At 37.5% G+C, this 25,062-nt stretch overlaps 1 protein-coding gene across 1 annotated transcript in view; it reads right to left on the reverse strand.

The window, feature by feature from the left end:
* LOC126272351 (TM2 domain-containing protein almondex) overlaps positions 1-25,062 on the reverse strand; it is a 142,481-nt gene that overhangs the window by 63,751 nt on the left and 53,668 nt on the right. The window contains exons 3-4 of the mRNA XM_049975159.1: positions 13,724-13,870; positions 135-268 (exon numbers count right to left, since the gene is read on the reverse strand). Coding sequence (XP_049831116.1) covers positions 135-268; positions 13,724-13,870 — 281 coding nt within the window. The remainder of the gene's footprint in view (positions 1-134; positions 269-13,723; positions 13,871-25,062) is intronic.

Genomic DNA, 25,062 nt, shown 5'->3' on the forward strand with positions numbered 1-25,062 from the left:
GTTAAAATGATGCCGGAAAACGTGAAGCTAAATGAGTGATACAGTTTCCATCAATGCTATCAGTTTTAGCTGCAAGAAACTTATTAATATAGAAGAAATACGATGTTGGAATGCTACTTTACCATAAAACATACCTGTAGTATGATTTAAATCTAGGTGACCCAACTGATTTGCAGTTGGCTTTATATGTACACTTGTGCTCCCAGGGCTCTGTCTGGTAACAAAATTGGCACACCATTGTACGCTCAAAGCTTTTGTTGCCAGCATTCTGCAACACATGAAGCATTAGTAATATTAGTCACAATCACCACCACCAATAATAATAATAATAATAATAATAATAATAATAATAATAACAACAACAAGAATAATACTATATTTATGTTCATCCAATGCACATTTTTTACCACATGCAGTATTCAAAATTGGGATGCACATAAGATTTGATGGCACATTACGTTCAAGTACAAACCTGAATTCAGTGTTTAGTCCTGCAGCCAGGTGACTAGCGCGAGTTTTGGTGTTCTCGTAAAGATAAGTCATTTTAGATTATAAAACATAGTTTAGTACTGATTTCATGGTAAATAGGTGTATTAGTGTGCCTTTTAAGTGTACCATTAAAGGTTCCATTTTTCTTTACGTAATATAGCAGAAAATGCGAAAATATCGTACAGTCATATTTTCTGTTTACGTTTGCTGCAGCAAATCTATAGAATTTCGTTTAGTTGTTCCTTGCTCTCTCCAGCAATTTAACTTTGCGTACCCCTTCATTATTTAACTAGCATTTCCGGTAAGTAGCGTAAAGTTTAAGTTGTTGTTTCAGAAACTTTGCGCTGTTGTTTTTGTTTACACACAGTTGCGTATAGGCCAAATTTGTGGAACCATATTTTCGTGTTTATCTGTAATTTAACTGACTTATTCTTAATAAACTATTACGTTTATCATGAGTGAAAAGTGCTTGACTTGCCGTAGAATTGTTAGGTCGAGGCTTTGGTGTGATGGGTGCTGTAGTTTTTTCCGTGTGGGTGACTGTAGTAGTGTGGGAATAGGGGAAGTAATGAGACTCATAAGTGGTTTTGTAGGATTTGTAGTAAAGATAGGAAGATACTAGAACAGGAGGGGGAAATTGCCACCCTTCAGGTTGAATTAGACAAGGCCAGGGGAGATCTTGACAGGTTAAGGAGGGAGAAGGGTGAAGAGAGGTGGGAAGTGGCAACAGGCAACAGGAGGAACAGACCTAGCACTTTGTCTGACAGCTTCATGGTAAATGTGGAAAACAGATTTGACCTGTTGCTTCAGTTAGAAGCTGGTGAGCCTCAAGCAGTTGCAGGTGTAGACAGGGCACAACAAACTTTCAGCAGCGAATTGAAATGTAAGAATGTAGGGAAAACAGTAAAGAGAAAGAAAGTGTTGTTGTTGTTGTTGTTGTTGTTGTTGTTAGGTGTGGAAGAGGTGTTGGCAAACTTTTGCAGAATGAACTAGGATCAGAATACCAGGTCACCATTTTTTTTTAAAACCTAATGCTGGCCTGGAGCAGGTGACAGAGGATTTAGGGTCACTTTGCAAAGATTTCACTAAGGAAAACACCGTGGTTATAGTGGGTGGGGCAGGTAACAGTATTGACAGAGATCCTGGGTGGGCAGGTAACAGTATTGACAGATATCCTGGGTGGGCAGGTAACAGTATTGACAGAGACACTGTGTACAGTATAGAGCATGACCTGGCAAAGATTGCATCAGCATCGAAGCATACTAGTGTTGAGTTTGTATCTGTTCTTGGGCCCCATGACCGACCTCATTTGAACTCTTCTGTCAAGATAGTACATTTGGAGCTGGAATGGCTGCTTATGTCGGGTGCAGGATCACACATTGGTGTGGTTCCTGTTGATTCTCTCAGTAGGTGTGATTATACTAGGCATGGTCTTCACCTTAACAGGAAGGGGAAGGGTAAATTGGCTGGGGAAAAGCAGGAAAGTTAAAGGGGGCAGGCACTGTCATGAGTGGTAAAATACCAGTGGTTATAGGGTTCAGAAAAGACCCTTTTTTAGGGTAGGGAGGACAGAAAGAAAGCAAGTTTTAAGAGAGGTTTGAACTGAGACAAACCTTCAGTGTGAGAAAGAAATCAAAAAATATAATTAAAGCTTATTACATCAGCATAAACAGCTATTGGTTAAGAATTTTCAACAGTCAGCAGATATTTTAACTCTACCCAATTTTAACTCAGTTAATGTGAAATGTCAGCTATCTTTATTGCATCAAAATATCCGAGGACTGAGAAATAAAATTAATGAATTAGCTATCTGCATAGATGAATTAGAGTCTTTAAACCCAGCTGACATAATACGCCTCTCTGAACATCATGTAACCACTGGTATAGAACTTTTAAGTGTTACAGGGTTTAGGTTAGCATCTCACTTTTGTAGATCAGAAATGGAAAGGAGGAGTTGCCACATTCATCAGGAACTGTCATAAATTTAAGAACATAGACATTCATAAATTTTGCCTAGAACAGCATATGGAAGCATGTGCAACAGAAGTAGAATTTCACAAAAACTCCTTCATAATATTAAGTGTATATTGAGTACCTGCAGGTAACTTTAATCTGTTTGTAAACCACCTTGAAGCTGTACTGGCCCATTTAACAACCAAAAACAAAGAAAAAGTGGTTGCTGGTGATTTCAATGTAGATTTTCTTAAAGACTCTCCCAATAAGAACTTATCTGAGTTTGTAACACTATCATTCAACTTAATTCCCACTGTAAAGTTCCCCACTACGGTAGCCAATTGTTCACAAACAGCCATTGATAATATGTTTATAGAAAAGTCCAATGAACAAAATTATATTACAAAACCAGTAGTCAATGGTCTCTCAGACCATGACATGCAGTTCCTTCTGTTAAATGTTAATACTGAATAGGAAATAAAATCTGTTACATCTGAGCTCAAGAGGGTAATCAATGAGCCAAAAATTGATTATTTTAGGACACTCCTCAGACATTCACTAGACTGATGTTTACAGTGCTCATGGCATGAATGAAAAATATAACACTTCTGCTAATAAAGTGCTTACCTTATTCGAACACTGTTTTCCCCCAAAACTTACCAAGGTGAGAGCAAAGTCTACAAAGAAGCCATGGATTACTCAAGGAATAGGGGTATCTTGTAAAACAAAAAGAAAACTGTATCTGTCAATCCGAAACAGTTCCAATGTTGATGCTATAGCACATTACAAGAAATACTGCAAAATATTAAAGACTGTAATATAGACATCAAAGCAAATATATTACAAGAAAAAGACAGTCATATCAGATAACAAAATAAAGACTATATGGGATATAGTGAAGGAGGAGACCGGTAGAACCAGACATGAAGGGGATCAAGTAGCATTAAGAGTAAATGATACATTGGTGACAGATGTGTATAGTGTTGCAGAACTTTTTAACAAACATTAGGTAGATGCTGCTATGGAATACCTCAGACCAGACATTTCAAGTAACTTCCATAGTATGAATTTGACCCTCACTACCCCAACAGAAATAATGTCCATCATAAAATCTTTAAAATCAAAAACATCTAGTGGTTAATTAAAGAATGTGATTCTGAGCTAAGTAACATATTAAGCTATCTGTGTAACCAGTCGTTTATCAGTGGAATATTTCCTGAATGGTTGAAATATGCTGAAGTTAAGCCACTGTTTAAGAAGGGATACAAAGAAATAGCATCAAATTTCCGTCCAATTTCACTTTTAGGAAAAGTAACGTACAGTCAGCTTTATAACCATCTTATCTCAAATAACATTCTGTCAAAGTCACAGTTTGGATTTCTAAAAGGTTCTCATATTGAGAAGGCTATCTACACTTACAGTGAAAATGTGCTTAATTCATTAGACAAAAAATTGCAGGCAACTGGTATGTATTGTGATCTGTCAAAGGCATTTGACTGTGTAAATCAGAATGTCCTTTTAAGTAAATTAGAATATTATAGTGTAACAGGAAATGCTGCAAAATAGTTCAAATCTTATATCTCTGGCAGGAAACAAAGGGTGTTATTAGGAGAGAGACATGTAGAAAGCTATCAGGCATCATCCAACTGGGAACTAATTACATGTGGGGTCCCACAAGGTTCCATTTTGGGGCCCTTACATTTTCCTGTGTATATCAATGACCTTTCATCAGTTACATTACCAGATGCCAAGTTGATTTTGTTTGCCAATGATAAAAACATTGCAATAAATAGCAAATAAAGTGTAGTCTTAGAAAGATCAGCTAATAAAATATTTGTGGACATTAATCACTGTTTCCTAGCCAATTCCTTCTCACTAAACTTTGAAAAAACACACTACACGCAGTTCAGAACTTGTAAGGGGTGTCCCACGAGTATATGTCTAACATATGATGACAAAAAGATAGAAGAAGTGGACAGTGTTAAATTCTTGGGATTACAGCTAGATAATAAATTCAACTGGGAGGAGCACACCACAGAACTGCTGAAGCGTCTTAACAAATCTCTGTTTGCAATGCGAATTTTGTCAGGCATAGGGGATATAAAAATGAAAAGCTGGCATACTATGCTTACTTTCATTCCATTATGTCATATGGGATTATTTTTTGGGGTAATTCATCAAGCCAAGGTAAAGTTTTCCAGGCACAAAAACGTGCAGTAACAGTTATATGTGGTGTGAACTCAAGAGCATCCTGCAGAAGCCTGTTTAGGCAACTTGGGATACTAACTACTGCTTCCCATTATATTTATTCCTTAATGAAATTTGTCATTAAAAATATATCACTTTTTCAAACCAACAGCTCAATTCATGGAATCAATACTAGAAATAAGAATAATCTTCACAAGGATTTAAAGTCACTTAGTCTTGTACAAAAATGTGTGCATTATTCAGGAACACACATTTACAATAACTTGTAAGCAGCCATAAAATGCTTAACAACCAATGAAATTCACTTTAAGAGAATCCTAAAGGATTTATTGGTGGTCAACTCCTCCTACTCCATTGATGAATTTCTCAGTGAAACCAACTGATTTGTGTGATATATTTTTTCAGTGCAGTAATGTGTTCATTGTAAATATGTGTGTGTGTGTGTGTGTGTGTGTGTGTGTGTGAATGAGTGAGTGAGAGAGAGTACAATCTAACTTCTGCACCATTTCAGTGAAGTAATGTGTTCATTGTAAATAAGTATTATAGTAGTTGTATTACATATTTATTACCTTAAACATAAATAAAAAACTTTCTAATTTTAAATTGAGTTCATTAGTATTTGTAAAATGACTCATATATTGTTCATTAAAAAATGACGATCATTCCACTTGGGACCTGTGGAATGGTACATTAGCTTATTTGTTTTAGCTGTAAATATTTGTCATGTATTGTTGTTTTTCTAACATGTTCCACATCCTGGAGAATCTAATCTTCACCTGCAACATCACTGAAATTTAGGTATCTTTCTTTACATCACAATTCAGTGTCATAATTATCAGCTTCTTCACATCATTGTTGACCTATTACTACAAACGTAGGCTCAAAAAGGTATGCAATCACAGAAAAATATGATGCTACTTTCAAGTGTGAAGTAATTCACCATGCTAAAAAATACGGCAACAGGAGGGCAGGACAAGAATTCAATGTAGCTAAAAGCAACATTTGTTTGTGAATAAACAGAAATTACATAATATGAAACTATTGCTGTTGGAAAGAAATTCGCTGGCCCTCGCCAAAAAAAACTTTCTGAAGTAAAAGTTTTGGAATTTGTTGATTACAGGAGAAAGAATGGGTAACCTTAGACTACTGACCCAGAGGAAACAAAGCAAAAGAGGTGGCTCCAGTTCTTAATACATCTTAGCAAAAGTTTAAATCAGCCATGGATGGGTTGATTGTTTTATGAAATGAGAGGTGAGGAGGAAGGGAGCCTTATCTCTATGACTCTGTGCAAAAATATGCCAAAAGCTTCCTCAGAATTTGAGAAAAAACTTCCAAGAATTCCAGCAGGATGTCATCACACTTTGAAAAGAGAAGAATTTTTTGATCGGCTGCCACATGGGTGATGCTGATGACACACCAATTTGGTTTGATATGTCACGTAATTACACGACGGATGAGAAGAGGACAAAAAAAGTTAACGTCAAAATATTAGGGTGTGAAGAACAACACATAACTGTAACACTGGCTATCCCAGCAGATGGTTGCAAACTCCTCCCTTTCTACCTACAAACATAACAGAAGCCCAAGGCCCCTAAAAATTAAAAGCTCTTCCCCGATGACATTATATGAAATCAAGAAAAGGGATAGCAGACAAATTTTTAACACTCGACTGGCTCCAAAGTGTATAGGAACTCTGTCCTGGTGGGCTTTCCAAACTATCATCAATACTCTGTCTTGATGCATTTTGTGGTCATCTCACAGATGATGTAAAGAAGTTGATCCACTGTCTAACCAGTCACCTCCTTTCTATTCCCTGAGGAATGACTTACATGTACAACCCCTGAACCTAAGTATATATGAGCCTTTTACAGATCACATTCAGGAACAGTACAAAAAAATAGATATATGAACTGAACTGTGAACTGACTCTTGACAGGAAAAATTAAGCATACTGCATCCACATATTTAATACTGGGTTTCTGGTGCCAGGAATAGCATCGCAGCACCAATAATTGTAAAATCGTTCAAGAAACGTTGTATTTCAAATACTATGGACTGCAATGTGCTCTGGCACAACACAGAGGATGATGGTACGAAAAAAAAAATCAATCTGTTTCTAGTGTAGACTCCTCTGAAGATACCAGTACTGATCACTTCAGTGAATACTGATGAGTAATGCCTGTAATTTTGTTTGCATGTCATGTCAGTAATCAAGATAGGTGTTCCTTTTTAATAATGACTGTGGCATACAGCAATAGGTCACTTAAAAATTGTTGTTTTGGTTGTTCATGTCTACATCTACTGTTGCGTAAAATAATTTTAGCCTACCAGTGATCTGCCAGCAGTTTTTTTATGATTTTAATTCTTAAAATTGGGGTGCGAATTATATTTGGTCGCACATTAGATTAGCGTACATATGGTGGCAGTATTAGTAGTAATAGATCATCTTAACCAGATTGCTCAGACTTAAGCAACAGATAGAACCTGCCAGCACATATGGCAATTTTATAATTTTTTGGATCTCCTCACACCTACAAATTGTATTGAGTGAGAGGTTTATCAAAATGATTACATGTGCAGTAACATTCTTCGTTTTAGTAATAAAAAGATTTCATTCTACGAATGCGTAGCAGTTTTAAGTTATGGCGCAACTAATTAGAAATGCAATGTTCTGTAACTGGGAAAGCACAAACTTACATATAAATTGGCTCAGGGGTGGAGTGAAAATGTGACTTAATGCGAAGGCTAAAGAATAGCAATGCTGATAGCTAATCATGTCAAAATGGTGATTACTTTGTGCAACCTAGCTTTATGCTTGCTGGTGCTGCTCATAATTGTTGTTGTTGGTGGTGGTGGTGGTAGTGGTGGTGGTGGTGGTCGTGGTGGTATCAGGGGATTCAACAGCATGGATGTCAGTCCCCTTCTGGAACATTAATGTATGCATTTAGTGAGGTGAAAAAAGTTTATCCTCACATGCATTGTTCTCAGGACAATGGGTCATGGACACATAGTAAAGACTATTCTGCAGCGTCTGTGTTTTATGATGTACTATGCTGTGTCCTTCAGACATGCATGCATGGCAGAAGCAATGACACTGCTACGATCTAGAGCTGTTTGAAATAGAATAAATGTATTCACAACAGACTTCAGTTGCACAATTTATTGGTGAAGTGAAAATTTGTGCCGGACCGGGCTGAGAACCCGAATAATAGCAGTATAGCAGTGTCTGTTCCTACAGACTTGCATGCATGCAGGCAGGCAGGACATAGACACACAGTGACATATGGAGGTTTGGGTCAGTCCAAGAGGTGTGCTTGGATGGCCGAAGTTGTTAATATGACATCTCACGTAGTTAAGGTGACATTTCACGTACAGCAGATAACTTGGGTTCGCGTTCCAGTCCAGGACAAATTTTCATGTATCACCAATAAATTGCGCAGCTGAAGTCTAATAGTGTTTGCAATTTTGTATACATTTCTTCTGCATTCTGGAGACTGAAAGATTGACTGGCAATGACTACACAGTTACCTACCAATATATTAAAATGGATGATCAAATCAAACAATAGAAACTCTGTGATGGAATGTAGCAGTATTATGTAAAGGATAGTTGCTACTTACCTTATAGTTGAGATACTGAGTCGCAGATAGGCACAACAAAAAGACTGTCAAAAAGTGAGCTTTTGGCTAACAAGACCTTCATCGAAAATATACATGAGTGCATGTGTGTATATTGTCTGTTTTCTACTAAGACCTTGTTGCCCAAAAGCTCACTTTCTGACAGTCTTTAAGTTTTGCCTATCTTTGACTCAGCATCTCTGCCATACGGTCAGTAGCATCTATCCTTTTCATAAAACGGATAATAAAAATCAGGAATAAGTATGTGCACGTATACAAGAATGTTAGCAGTTTTTCCTCATGCTTTAATAAAACTATAATAAAATAAACCAAATATTATATGAAGAAAGTGCTGAAGCTTAGTTCCTGGTACATGTGGTTGGCTGCCAGCTAATCAAACACGGCAACAAGCTAGCCATTGTGTGAACAAATGAAAGGTGGTTAACAGTTCTGTATGTGGATCTTAAATTGTTTAAATAAAAACCTGAGTCCATTAAAAATATATACATAAGAGAAATACACAGTCAAAATGGTAAAACTACGATTCAGACAAAAATAGCTAGTCTGATCATCATTATCATGGTTTTCAGTCCAAAAACATGTTCAGCATAGCTCTACAAGCTAGTATACCTGTGCAAGCTGCCTCATCTCAGCACAGCTACTCCAACATACATCCATTTGAACCTGCTCACTTTATTCAAGTTTTGGTCTCACTGTACAATTTTTATTCTCTACACTTCCCTCCATTTCTTGCTGCCTTGGGATATGTCCTATCAAATGATCCCTTCTTTTAGTCAAATTACGCCATAAATCTCTCTTCTTCCCAAATCTGGTTCAGTACCTCATCATCGGTTATTTGATCTACCCATCAAATCTTTAAGTTCCTAATATTAAATAGGAACGTGTGTAGGTATTGCATTTATAAGTTAATGTGCTTGACTGTGCCGCTAAAGACAAACAAACTTAATTCTCATTTCAGTTTTTTGCCAGAATTATTTGCCTGACAAAAAAGCGACACAGAAGTAATTTTTTGGAAATTTATTTATTTTTTACTGGCTGGCTTTCCATGATAGGGGCACATTTTTTCAAGATATAATCAAAAAAACTGACCAAAAACAGGCTTCTCACTTTGTTTTGTAGTTTTATCCTCGATATTTTATCACTTGTTTTGACAGGAAGCCATAAATTTGTTTTCAGCATCCCAAAAAATAAAGAGCAATCGAGCTCTAAGGTTTTGATTAAATTTCAGTCCTTTCTACTGTACACTACAGGGTTAGGGACATAGTACATTGCTGAAACTAATTCGCGCAATGGATGGTGACAATAGGCCTCAGTTCTATTTCGATGGCTATGTATAGGCACTGGCCTGGAAGCCCTCTATTCATTATATGTCCACATTTTTCCATAAAAATACAACACCTCACAAGCTATCATTAAAGTCAGAAAACAAAATTTTTCTGTCTTGCGCGCACTTTATTATTTCTCTTTTTGACTATGCATTTCAGCTAGCCTTCGTTATGGTATATGTCAAGAAACAATAAGTAAAATCGTGAGAGATACAATTCTTTGTTATCGAATGCTAATTGATTTGACTTGTTTTAGTGCAAGTACTGTACTTACATCTTAAGTGTCCAATATGTCGGAATGTCCCCCACCACACTGTAAACACATTTCCATATGCTCCACGTTCTTCTTGACATTTTTCAGCATGTCTGGTGTTACAGTGCAAAATGCATTTTCAACAGCACTGCACAGTTCTTTCTTTGAAGTGTAATAATGTGCAGATAAAATCACCTTAAAGACATCCCATAATGAGTTATCACATATGGTGGGGTCAGGACTTCTTGGTGGCGATTTCAAGGGAGCTGGTGTTGCTGATGAATCACAACCTATCCCTAGTGCTGAAAAATGTCCATTTAGGAACTTGTTCACTCCAAATTGCTGCAACCATATGCATCCTGTGAGGCTCCTTTCCTCAAGCAGAAGTATTAACCATGTTTGTAACATGTGTAAATAAATCGCAGTCCCTCCAAAAAAGTATGGGCAACCAGAGTTTGTGATGTTATTGCTGCCCATATCATTAAGTGAGGCATGTTCCTTTCTAACTCGAAAGTGCAATGAGGACTCTCTTTGACCCAAATGACAACATTTCTAGCAAATAAGCTGTGATAAATGTCTGTGTGTCCAATAACTCATTTACGAATGTTGACTCAAAAGGTATGACCTTACAGTCTTTTTTTCATGTCATCTTCCATTGTTGTTCTCAGTGTAGTGTGCTCCAGAATACTTTTACATGTCAACTTAATAGAAAACTGTTCAATCAAAGCAGAGACTCTGGCACAGGCTACTTCTCATGTCTTCTTCCTTCCACTCTACAGCCTGTCTTTAACACTACCAAAAGTAAAAGCACGCCTTTCCCAATCCAGAAGTGTTGCCTTTCATGGTTGAGCCTTACTAAATCTTTCTTGGAATGCTCCCATAATCTGTCTCATTATCGGCTGTGTGTGTTGTCGTACACCCACAAATTTGTCACTAAGTGCTCCTCAATAATGTAACTATTATTGCTCACATCTGCCATAGCTACAAATTAAAACTCAACTGTGACTGCAGAAACATACATGAATTTCAACAGTTAATAAAAAAGCAACATACTACCAACATGCAAACAACATTTGATACTAAACAGGGGTCACTGGGTTATGGGGAGCTCTCACTCGCTCTGTATATGAGTAATACATGTACCAAGTATGTTATGTCAATATAATGGATATGTATGTGTTTATGTGAGGTGAAGGTGCATACTGGTCGTGATACAGTAAGTCACAGTATGATATGTGCTCACAATCACAAAGTGTAGAAGAAGGCCCCCCCCCCCCCCAACCCCCAGTACAGTTATTAATCAGCTGCCATCAGGTGGCACTCAACACACAATAAAAATGCATGATTGAAGACTGGCAAATGGGCACATGAATAAAAAGTAAATGAGGTTAAAAATGTACTTTCCATTTTTGTTAATATGTTTAAGTAACCTTTAAAATAACAAATCCATATGGATTAATACATTTGCATCTGTATATCTCTCTTGAGATTTTAACAAACTTTACGTAATACACAATTTGCATAATGTATCGCAACTCGCACTACAATACTGCAGCACCAAATTCAAAGCTGCAGAAAACAATCAGCAACAGAATATAATAAAAAGCGATGACACAACTATAGGAAAATGACTCCAAGGCAAGCACTGTGTAATCCATGTGGAGTTAATAAAAGTGAGTAGAGATGAAGAGGCTGGTTTGCCAAGCTGTCAAATGTCATAACCAATCATAAAAGAAGTCAAAAAACCAATTTTTACTAAAATCCTTCTGCCTGCGGCTTTTCGCGGATGATGCTGTAGTATACAGAGAAGTTGCAGCATTAGAAAATTGTAGCGAAATGCAGGAAGATCTGCAGCGGATAGGCAGTTGGTGCAGGGAGTGGCAACTGACCCTTAACATAGACAAATGTAATGTACTGCGAATACATAGAAAGAAGAATCCTTTACTGTACGATTATATGATAGCGGAACAAACATTGGTAGCAGTTACTTCTGTAAAATATCTGGGAGTATTCATGCGGAACGATTTGAAAAATGATCATATAAAATCAATTGTTGGTAAGGCGGGTACCAGGTTGAGATTCGTTGGGAGAGTCCTTAGAAAATGTAGTCCATCAACAAAGGAGGTGGCTTACAAAACACTTGTTCGACCTATACTTGAGTATTGCTCATCAGTGTGGGATCCGTACCAGATCGGGTTGACGGAGGAGATGGAGAAGATCCAAAGAAGAGCGGCGCATTTCGTCACGTGGTTATTTGGTAACGTGATAGCGTTACAGAGATGTTTAGGAAACTCGAGTGGCAGACTCTGCAAGAGAGGCGCTCTGCATCGCGGTTTAGCTTGCTCGCCAGGTTTCGAGAGGGTGCGTTTCTGGATGAGGTATCTAATATACTGCTTCCCCCTACTTATACCTCCCGAGGAGATCACAAATGTAAAATCAGAGAGATTCAAGCGCGCACGGAGGCTTTCAGAAAGTCGTTCTTCCCGCGAACCATACGCGACTGGAACAGAAAAGGGAGGTAATGACAGTGGCACGTAAAGTGCCCTCCACCACACACCGTTGGGTGGCTTGCGGAGTATAAATGTAGATGTAGATGTAGATGTTTATCACTCACTGTGTCTGCCTTTTTCTATGGAAGCATATCTCAAGTTTTTCGAAATTACTGTGTACAAAGTCTTTAGGTGCTACATATAGGATTTTGAAGATTTCTGAAGTAAGGTGGTGATAGTGTTTCGCAGAACTTATATGGTTCTTGTGGAGCTCTTACATGTGCTTCCTGTATCTTGTTGCAAAATTCACACCACTTCGGCCTACATAAAATTTACTGCATTCCATGCATTTGAGTTTTGTCACTACATTTCATTATATTCAATTGCTGACTGTTTTCTGCTGTTGTTGGGCTCCACAATGTCTCTCATGTTGGTCTGCAGTCTTGCATTTGGTGGTGCATTACTGTTCTGTAAGCTGTCAGACATTATACAAATCATACATTATGTACAGTTTGTTAAAATCTCTTGAAAGTCGTGTAGATGCACATGTATTACTCTATATGAATTTTTTGTTTTAATGATTACTCAAAATATTAACTAAAATGAAAGTATATCTATCGTAAAATTTATATTTTGGTCATGTTTGCACTTGTCAATCATCAATCAAATAGACTACCCCATATTCTGTCTTGAGCACCATCCTGACGGTGGCTGAACAACTGACCTTCTTACCAGTGTCTGTAGCACCACCAACATGAACCTGCACTTTGTATGAACATGTTCTATTTGACGATATACATTCTACTGATATTTGGAAATTTTTGCTATTTGTACATTATTTATTGTGAGCACTTCATATTCTGAGATTTACTGAAATAATGTAAAAAATATTTCGTAATGTGCAAAGATCTGTATATCTCATGGTTTTACATTTTGCTCCATGACAGATCTGATGATGACAGCTAGCCTAAACACATAATCAAAATAAGAAATAATGAAGTGCGGCCAAGAAAGCAAAAATTTGTGCTTGTGCATGATTATGGCCACTGACCCACACAATGATGTCCCGTGTGCTATATCATTATAGTCATTCATACCACAAAAATACATATGTGAGATCATATAAAAGGTATCACACGAAGTAACGCTCCACAAGGACATTGCCACCATTATGTTGTGGGGTATCTTACTTTTTCATAACAATGATTTCATTTAATTACTCAGTGTCACTAGAAAGCAAATATAGAATTGTATACAAAGTTATAGCAAAACCATATTACAAAAGAATTCTGAAATTACAGAAGCATTTTAGGAACTTCGTATACAACCAATGCATGAATTTTTTAGGAACATTTTATAGGAACTTACATTACTGATGCAGTCAACATTTTCTTTTGGCCTGCAGGTAACATTCACTCTCTCTCCATAAATACAGGAATTATAGTCAAATGGTTCACAGTCAATACAAGCTCCACCTAATTTTGTACACTCAACATTGGATGGACAATCTTCTGCCTAGGGAACAGAGATATTAATTAAAAATAAAACTGAATAGCAAGAAATACAATTTATATGTAAAAATAAGAAATTTAGATTGAAAACTACACTTAGATAAAATGTAGTCACAAATATTCAAATCAAAACAACTCTATGAGGAGAAAATTTTTTTTAAACATGATTAGTATTGAATGTTTAAGAATTGGATTTTACAAAACTGGAAGTAAAAGAAAACATACAAGGAAGACAAGTTGAACACTGGTGGCAAAGACAACAGGAAAACACTATCATTCACAATTTCATATTAAGAAATGTATCTTACAACTAAAACAAGAGCTAGGGTACTGAAGATGTGCGTGTGCACATGCACACACAGGGTGATTATGTGATGATGTTACAAACTTTCAGGGGTGAGGGAGATTGGTAAATCTATCAATTCGATGTAAGGGACCTGGTCCGGAAATGACTGAGCTGAAAGTAATGAGTGAAAATCTTTCTCATACCGGTGATAGTGGACCTCTTGTACTGTGAACTCTGATTTCCAAATTTTGGGAGAAGGTAATATGGACCAAAGCAGCAAAAAATGTGCAATAAATATGGGCTCTAAAGTACAAACCGTAAGGCAGGGATGTAATGGAAAATGTAAACATTTACTATAAAAAATCATTACAGCCACATTTATTAGTGTACAAATCTAAAACGTTGCAAGTGTAAAGCAAAAGAGGTGTGTTTTTACATAAAAATATAATAAAATATGCAGGTTTAATATTTTGCCAGAAATCTAATTTTTAATTTTTTATTGTCTTTTTTTTATAAAAATCCGTAACTCAAATTCTGATCATTCAATTAATCTGTGGTACAAATTGTATAATTAACAGCATTTTTAATTTTTCACATCCAAAATTAACTTTATTTTCTACATACAATCATCTAAAAATCAGAATCTAATTGCATGCTCTCGTATTTTGTCGTTCCAGGGAGACAGCAATATGTTGCATGTTGTTCCTGAAAATTTCATTGCACTAGCGCATATACTTTTCGAGAAAAGACTTCTAATAATGTAAAAAATGTAAAACAGAGAAAATGAGGTTCAAAGATTTTCTTCTCATACTTTTACATGTAATAAGCTTACCTCAATTTTAAAATCCTCCATACTGATACTCCTCACCTGCCGGGTTTCTCTTCTCTCCTCTTCGAATCTGCCTGGCATGTGTTTGACCCTGCTCTCATCGATGGTGTAAAATGCTTTTGTTGTAAACACACCACGATCTATACCAACTCTCTTCAGCATTTCAATTCTGCCATTATTTCTGTTATTGTAATATAAAACTACATCATAGATACCTATTTTGAGTACTTCAAGTCCATAGAATGTCCTTTTTGAGGATCTAATCCAATTAAATTATTGAGGCTTTCATTTGCATTTTATGTCTTTCCATGAAGACACTTCCTGAATAAATCAGGGTTTGCAAGAAACCTGAATGTAGGCTTAATTGTTTTCATAACAGGTTCTGGTAATGAGTGTTTATGTGAATACGTCTTATTTCTGTTGTGGAACTTACACCAACCGTCTTTCGAACACAGATTGTGCACTGGTGTTTGGTCAGTGGATAGTTTGTGGAAAAAACTGCCCACACAGCACGCCTCATTCCCTCTAAATTGTGTTTGTTTTTCCTGACAGCTCCCCCTTAAATAACTGAAGAGAAAAAGTTTCTTTCAGAGTAAGCCTGCCTTTTCCTCCTAGTGGTTATCCATCCTCAAGTACTTCACCTTTCTTCTCTTTTAGCAAGCGACGAAGCTTACCACCAAGCCTCTTTTGGATGAGGCCAACACATTCCAACTTTTCCTATTGTTTTATTGTACGGATCTTTATCTGTTACAGTTTGAAGAAAGAGGAGTCCCCATCACCAAAGTAGTTAGTATATCTAACACCATACTGGTCTCTAGAACATCTTCACAACTGTAGCAACTTCCATGAACCCCCCCCCCCTCCACTTGGGCCATTATAATTTTTACAGCATGCTTTTCTTGCCACTGTTTCTCACTGTCTCCATTGTTAGACATTTTCCTTGTTGCACACTGGTGGCAGTATTTAGACATAATTTCTACATCTAAAACTTCAACTGAGTCAATACCAATAACAGATGCAACTTCATTCATAGATGCATGGCCCCTTTTCATCTAGGTCCCATTTACAGACACTCACAGGTCATTAATATTTGTAGGAGATTCACTGTCGTGAATATCCACCCCAAGATCTATTTCTTTTTGGTTTATTTCCACTAATTTCTCCACTGCTTTCTTCAAAGAAACTTGGGCATACAGCATCAGACATTTCTTTATTTATTTTTTCAAACCTTGCACAAAAATCACCTCCTTCCCTGCCATGTCCAAGGCATCTCTGAGCATATGCTAATTTTTCATGAACATGAAAACTTTATAGCTGGCAGAGAAGCTCTAAATCAATAACTCTGAACCCAGTAGTAACCATATCAACATCATTCACGCACCTGTACAATTCTCCTGGCCCAAGTTTCGATGCTAAAGCTGAGAGTTTACGTTTTTCATTTCGAGGTGCTTCCTCTTTTTTTTGTTGGTAAACCGATTTCCATCAAACCTCCATTTCCTAAACACAGTTTTCCACCACCCATTATGCAAAAAGCTTGACTTCCACGTAAAGGTTTGCGAATTCAGCCTTCCACCTACTAATGCGTGTTAGCATTGTCAAAACGTAAATAAACCACATGCAAGAAAGTTTTCAGCAAAGAAAAAGATGTCTGCCAGAGATATAGATGTTAGCCAAAGATATCAAAAGAAAATAGCCTTCACACTGACAAAAATTCCGCTGAAGCAAGCAATGTCCCAAATGTTGGAAAAGGTGGGAGTGGCCGCCAGTGCAGAGTTTATCAGCTTAACAATTTAAAGGCATTCTACAGCTGCTATCACAATAAAATTCATATACAACATAGATGAAACTGTGTAGATAAAAAAAAATAATATTTTTGAAAAATCGATTTTTTGGACCAAAATCGATTACATCTCCCCTTAACACTTTGAGGACTGGCAGCTTAGACACACTCTTGGTATAGTGGACCAGCCATTTTTGGCATTTTCTTAAATGTCACTGGCACGATTCTATTTATGAAATCTTGAAACAAAAAAAACATATTATGAAAGAACAGTCTTTAAGGTTTATTTTATACATTTATTTTAATTATATTGGTTGATGACAAAATTAATAACAACAAACATAAAATGTATGATTTCGGTTTCACAATTTTTTAAGTTTTGTGTGAAATCACAGGTAATTAATTAGCTTCAGTGTGGAAGATTCTGAAGCATTCTGGCATGCAGAGTGGTACATTGCAGCTTGGACACCATCAGCTGGTTTCCTTCCTACCCACTTTACCACTAGATTTTTTTGTCTTCTCAGAGAAAACTTTACACACTCTAGTTGGATGCTCCTTCTTCTCAGTGGCTGGAATTTTTTCTGCAAAGTGTCATCCCAAAAGTTTGTTACTGTGAGCTTGACTAGGAACATTGTCTAGCGCCAAATTTGTACCTTTGTGAATCAGTCCTTTACCAATTTGTCGTAGAAAAGTGGCAAAATGGCAGCCATTTCTTTGAGCAAGAGTCCTTGTTTCCCAGCATAAGATATATGCATCTGTTGCAGCCATTATAAGCATATGGAAGGACAATTTATTCCACCACTTCATCTGTTCCCTCCTAAATGCTAGTAAGAAATCATCTGATCACTCCTGTCAACCCCTGTTTTGTAAATATTATAGCCAAGAATGGCATCTGGTTTTGATTTTACTTTGACCTTTTATGAACAGACGTGTCAGAGCTGGTCATTTTATGCACATTGGACAGGCATAGTATATTTCTTGTGTCTTTCCTCCTCATTGACGCAGACTCATACCTTTTCAGTGTTTTGGAAACAATTTCATTTGGTAGTTCTTTGCAGTTAGTCATGCATGTACCTACTGCTTTCATTTTATGCTGTCACAGAAAATCGAATACTGCTGGTGAACTATAAAATCTGTACACGTAAACAGTGTGGTCTTTTCCCAGGTAATCTGCTACCAACCTCTCAAATAATGGTATTATGGAGTTGTCTTGTGTTCCTTTCCCGGCATATACCTTCAGTGTAAGGACATAACCAGTTTTGGAATCGGACACAATAAACATCTTGATTCCATACTCATCAGGGTTAGTTTTTATGTAAATCCGAAATGCCACTCTTACATGAAAACCACATGCCTTCATCAATAGTGAGGTTTTCTGATGGGTAAAATGATTTCTGTGGATCTAATAAGAAATAATCCAGGATTGGCCTGATTTTATGCATGGGGTCACACTGAGGTTGACTTTTCAGAATGTAATTTGCATTGTAATTCAAATTCAGGTTTGGTAATATTGCCTTGAATCTGTTTCTGGCCATAACAGAAACATGGGAGACCAGTAATCTGTTAATTTTGTTTTTTTCACAGTACACACGTGTACAAATATGCCAAAACACAAATACATTTCATGCAGCTTTACTCCCACCCACAAATTACAAAAACTGTGAGGCTTTACCCTAGAAGCTGCTTCGAGTTTGTAATAAACAGACTCTGCATATCTATCTGTTTTGGATTTTGTGTGTTTCATAATGGAATTGGGGAAAAAAGATCAAAAACACATCGAGAGGAGTGGAATTCTCATGAGCAGCTGCCTAGGCTGCGCGTCAGCAAATTTCCAGCCTAATTCGGCATCAAAGGTTTTTTGCGTGAAATTTGTTGCCTCTTTGTTGGAGGTACAGACAGCTGTGTTGCAGCTGATGCCTGTGTTGGTGAGGATGTACTTTGCTCAGTAAACATCAGTTGCACACATGCAAGCTCATCAGATTCCTCTGCAAGAGAGACAAGATGAACAGAAATAAATTTTCTGGTAACTGAAGCAACTCGAGCAATATAAGTTTTAATAATAATTATACTGAAGGAAGACTGCACTAGAGAGCTCCTTACCTGTATCTGAATCCTCTTCATTCTCTTCATATTCAGACATTTCTTACTCAGAACTAGAATCGTCCGATTCTTCTTCTAAGGCTTCTAAAATTTCTTTCTTACTCAGAAAACGTGACACATTTGAGAGAAAAATTAACAAGAAACGGCAAGCAGTAACGACAAGTAATGGCCGCTATCGACAGGGGATCTCAAGTTGATTCTGTATTTCTAGATTTCCGGAAAGCTTTTGACACCGTTCCTCATAAGCGACTTCTAATCAAGCTGCGGAGCTATGGGGTATCGTCTCAGTTGTGCGACTGGATTCGTGATTTCCTGTCAGGAAGGTCGCAGTTCGTAGTAATAGACGGCAAATCATCGAGTAAAACTGAAGTGATATCAGGTGTTCCCCAGGGAAGCGTCCTGGGACCTCTACTGTTCGTGATCTATATAAATGACCTGGGTGACAATCTGAGCAGTTCTCTTAGACTGTTCGCAGATGATGCTGTAATTTACCGTGTAGTAAGGTCATCCGAAGACCAGTATCAGTTGAAAAGCGATTTGGAAAAGATTGCTGTATGGTGCGTCAGGTGGCAGTTGACGCTAAATAACGAAAAGTGTGAGATGATCCACATGAGTTCCAAAAGAAATCCGTTGGAATTCGATTACTTGATAAATAGTACAATTCTCAAGGCTGTCAATTCAACTAAGTACCTGGGTGTTAAAATTACGAACAACTTCAGTTGGAAGGACAACATAGATAATATTGTCGGGAAGGCGAGCCAAAGGTTGCGTTTCATTGGCAGGACACTTAGAAGATGCAACAAGTCCACTAAAGAGACAGCTTACACTACACTCATTCGTCCTCTGTTAGAATATTGCTGCGCGGTGTGGGATCCTTACCAGGTGGGATTGACGGAGGACATCGAAAGGGTGCAAAAAAGGGCAGCTCGTTTTGTATTATCACGTTATAGGAGAGAGAGTGTGGCAGATGATACACGAGTTGGGATGGAAGTCATTACAGCATAGACGTTTTTCGTCACGGCGAGAGCTTTTTACGAAATTTCAGTCACCAACTTTTTCTTCCGAATGCGAAAATATTTTGTTGAGACCAACCTACATAGGTAGGAATGATCACCAAAATAAAATAAGAGAAATCAGAGCTCGAACAGAAAGGTTTAGGTGTTCGTTTTTCCCGCTCACTGTTCGGGAGTGGAATAGTAGGGAGATAGTATGATTGTGGTTCGATGAACCTTCTGCCAAGCACTTAAATGTGAATTGCAGAGTAGTCATGTAGATGTAGACAACATTTGAAACTCATGGCTACACCCATGCACAATGGCACAGCGTGTTACAGAATCTGCTATGCGTATCTTACAGTTTGTTTTGACGCAGTTCTAAAACCAGAACAGAGAGGGGAGCAGCAGTCAATGGACATATAGGCAGCACTACCACAGTAACCTGCCTGCTTCTGGACAGCTAATAGGCTGTGAGCGGCATGCAACAGCCGACCAATCTATATTCGGGTGCGGTCGTTTTGAAGTAATTCTGTGGCTCGGGCTTGGTCGCCAAAGTGTTAAGAACTATGAGCATTTGTTCATTAGAAGAGCTGTATTCACAGTAGCAAGGATGACAAATGCTTATCTCCTAACGTATGCACTTCAGAGCTCATATTTACTGAACATTTTTTGTTGTTTTGGTCCATACCGTCTCCTATCAAAATTTGGAAAGCAAAGAGCTTGCTGTATTAAAGATCCACATTATCAGCAGATTTTTGCACATAACTTCCAACTCTGTTGTTTTTGAACCAGGGTCCCTCACCTCAAGTTGAATGTTTTACCTCCATCATCCATGAAAGTTTGTAACACCTTCATGGAATCAATCTGTATATACATATAAATATGAATACTGCTCAATGCATCTTTCATTCAATGTCCAGCAAAAAAATTAAATTTTAAAGCGGAATTTTGCATGCTCATTTGACAGAGGGGGGCCGTATCAATCCAGTACAATATTTGTTTTAGCTATGGATATTAACAGTGACAGTAACACACAAAGAATATGAAGTATTCCTGTGGTGACAGCACTGCCCTGGCCTGCACTGACTGCCCTCACCATGTGGCAGTGCTACTCAGTCACAGCCTATCCTTCGTGTTGTACTCTCCCTGTTCAAAAATACTGATAAAACGAATATCACACTAGACTAATTTTAAACTGCTCAAGCAATGGGACACATAAAACTCTGGTTTAAAAATGTTCTTGTCTGTGATAGTTTATTTCCTAACACCTTCTGTTGATGTTAGGTGTTGCATGAAAGACGTGATGAACAGTTTTTGTTTGGACTGACTCCAGCTACACATTGCAAAAATGGAATTGCAAATATCTGCTAAGACATGGGAGAGACTGTGCTAGCCAACTCTTGAGAAGGACTCTCTCTCTCTCTCTCTCTCTCTCTCTCTCTCTCTCTCTCTCTCTCTCTGTGTGTAGGGGAATCGGGGGTGGGGGGGGGGGGTGGGGGGGGGGGTGAAAGAGGTGGCAGGGCACATTGACTTGCGACTCTGAGTAATATATCTTTACATACCATTAATTTTTATCCTTTGTCCATTGTCATTTTGCCCATTCCAAACATTCTAAAATTTTCTTACCATCTTAAGCTGTTACATATTGCTTTCAATATACATTCAATTTTTCACTTTTATGTCTGGTAAACAAAGTGTATTTCATCAAACTGCATGGAGGGTATAAACACAGTGTCACAGATTACCTTGTTTGCTAATAGTGAAAAACAAAAAATTCCTTGAAAATGCATAGAAAATGAAGAATAATTGAATCATTCACTCACACATCAAATTCTGTAAATCCCAACATGGAGGAGTGTCTTCACAGCTATGAAATCTACTAACTATGATTATTATGGAAATTATTTTGTGTGTGTTAATGCATACTGGGAGAAAACAGCTGATTCATGTTTCAGCAGGAAAAAATGAATCAGTAGTAATTTATTATTGTTGTTGTATTTGTGATCTTCAGTCCAGAGACTGGTTTGATGCAGCTCTCCATGCTACTCTATCCTATACAAATTATGAGGTGAACCCACTTCTAACCTACAGATACCGCATATAAAAAGAAAAAGCTGTATTATTCCAGATTAAATTCATTGAACATGCCTTAAAGTAAATGGCGAAACATGTGTACAGTGAGTACAAATATAGACTGCAATAAGGAAGAGGCATTTCAATTTCTAAAATGAGAGAGTACAGCATAATTCAACTAAATAATAATTTTGAAGTATTATTTTAAAAGTGTGAACCCACTGGCATGGCAGTAGAGTATCACTTCTGCTCGCTTTGGGGAGGTGAGAGATATCTTTGTTTGATGCCCCATCATTTCAAGTCAGTTCTGCCAGGCAGCCTGATGTTATTTTAGATGGTTCCCTGCATTTGTCTAGACAAATACTGGGCTAGTTAACCACATTCACCTCAGTTACATGATAAACACTTACATATGAAAAACGTATCTACATTGTAAACACTAACACACACACACACACACACACACACACACACACACACACACACACACACACACAGATTTCAACACATGTAAGACTACCTTTGAGATAATCTCAAGTTACATAATCTGGATTTGTGTGTTTCAATGCTTTAACAAGCTGCAAAGTTTAGAATTCATAACTGCATTTTGTTCATTTGTACTACTTAAATGACAAAAAATACTAAAAGGGAGTCTGCTATACCAATAAGACCAGTGAAAACAAAGAAACATAACTATTTCATAAATATAAATATGAATGGTAGATACTACATGACCAGAGAGAGAGACTGAGGTTCAATATAAATTTGATGTGTTATACGGTACCTGCTAGGATGAGTCATATTGTGAAGCTACACTAATTAGAGAAATTCAAAGAAAATTAATAAATGATAAATATTTTTTTTGTAATAAATGGCAGTATATGCTTAAAAAGCAAGTGATTAAGGCCTCAAATGAGGACAACAACAACAATAATAATAATAACCTACATGTTCTGTGTGCAACCTGGTGGGAAAGAGAAATAGAGCTTCAATAAACTTAAATTAAAAAGAGGAATTGTTGATATATTTCAACATGAATTTACAATGCACCACCAGTTATTAAACTTTTAAAACCACCCAAATTTGAATATTTAATGCCAGAAGCACAAAAAATTAACTTTCAAGTAACTAAATACATAAATTTTTAAATTATATCATTTTCAGAAACATACTTTTTTTTATTCATCATTAAAAATGTTAGCAGCCCTAGCCATGGGTTAAATATAAATATAAAGGCTGAACATGTGTGTAAGTGAAAACACTCTCACATGGATAGAGAATGAAAATACTCATAACTTGCATAACATCAGAGTCTTTTGACAGTCAGTTGTCTCAGATAAAGTGAAACCACTTGATAGAGTTATTAAAAAAACATTCATATGGCTGATGTGACTGCAGAGACTGCTTCAATTCTTTTTTGCTTCAGGTAACTGAAAAAGCCGACTGGATGGAAAAACAATAGACTGGCCTTTGGGTTGTTAAAACCAGTCGATTGTCTCATCATTAACCATGACCCATTTAAGGGGATTCAACAGTTCTCATCCCTATAGTTTAACTGCTAAGGAAAGTACATAAGCAGAGCAAGGATGAATAAGAAATCATTCTAGTGATGACACAGAAATGGTGAAATTCACTGATATAAGTGACTTTGGCAAAGGGCAGATTGTTATGGCCTGGTGCCTGGGAACAAGCATCTCGGAAATAGAAAGCTGATTTGCTGTCGTATGCTATTGTTGTGAGCACCTATGGAAAGGGGTTTAAGGATAGTGAAAACACAAATAGATGACGAAATGTTGGACATCAATGCATCATCACAGAACACGGAGGTCGGTGGCTTGCCAGCTAAGTAAAGCAGGATAGGCAGTAATATGTGACATATTTGATGACAGCACAATGCTGGTGCAGGTCCAAGTGCTTCAGAGCACACTGTTCAGTGCATATTGATGCCTACGGGCCTCTGTGGTGGATGACACGTGTTCCTATGTTTACACAATGCCATAGTCTATTACAATTGCAATGGGTATAGGTATAGAGTCACCTGGATTGGATCATAGACCAATTGAAATGTGTCACCTAGTTGGATGCACCACGTTTCTTGTTACACCAAGTTGATGGTCATGTCCGGGCACACTTATCCTCACAAACAGTTGCTTGAATATTGCACCATGCTATGGATGTAGGCCAGTGGGGGCAGTATTATGCTTTGGGAGGCATCCACATGGGTTTCCATGAGAGCTGTTGTTATTGAAGGCACCTTGACAGCTGTGAAGTATGTGAAAGTTAGTGTGGACTACCTGCATCCCTTCACACTTGATGTCTGCCCCAATGGAGATGTCACCTTCCAGCAGATTAACTGTCTGTTTCACAATGCCAGAATCATTCTACAGTGGTTTAGGAGCCTGATTGTGAACTCACAATATTTCATCATCAAATTCACCTGATCTGAACCTGATGTATGGGGTGATTATAATTAAAGTTAAACTTTCAAACTGCTGTAGAAATAACACCACTGGTCAGAATGACGACAAATTGCAACGGAATATTATCGGAGAAGGGGGAAAACTTACGCCTGAAGAAAAATAAATAGTTCCAAAATGTAGCAATAGATGGCACTGTAAACATCATAATTTAATAGTGGTCAACTACAAATGACGAATGAATCACACAACAATGCTTAAGGTGTATGTTTGACCTTAAACTGTACTACTCTGTGTGCATTGGTGTACAGGTGAGATACTGTTAGTTACGTAAGCTCATCCACTACGGCAAGATCATATCTCATCGGATGGGAGAAATCGGTTTTTGACTGTCCTGCGGCCAAAAACCACATAAAAAGCATCACTCACATCACTTTTTAATTGTCCTGAGGCCAAAAACTGCATAAAAAGCATCAATCAAAATCAAATCGCATTATTAATTTCAATGTGATTGGAGCAAAACATGGTCAATGTGCTGTGCACCGCTTTCTGCAAAAAGTTGAAATCAAGAAACACCATGTTCCACAACTGGTCGAAGTGTTTCCGGGATCACGATCAGAATGTGTTGCGCAATGTGTGCCTTCAATGCAGCTAAGTTCGCAATCAGAACGCTGGACACAACATCTTTCAGATAGTCCCACAGCCAGAAGTGACAT

This window comes from Schistocerca gregaria, chromosome 5 (assembly GCF_023897955.1).
Source record: "Schistocerca gregaria isolate iqSchGreg1 chromosome 5, iqSchGreg1.2, whole genome shotgun sequence".
Lineage (NCBI taxonomy): Eukaryota > Metazoa > Arthropoda > Insecta > Orthoptera > Acrididae > Schistocerca > Schistocerca gregaria.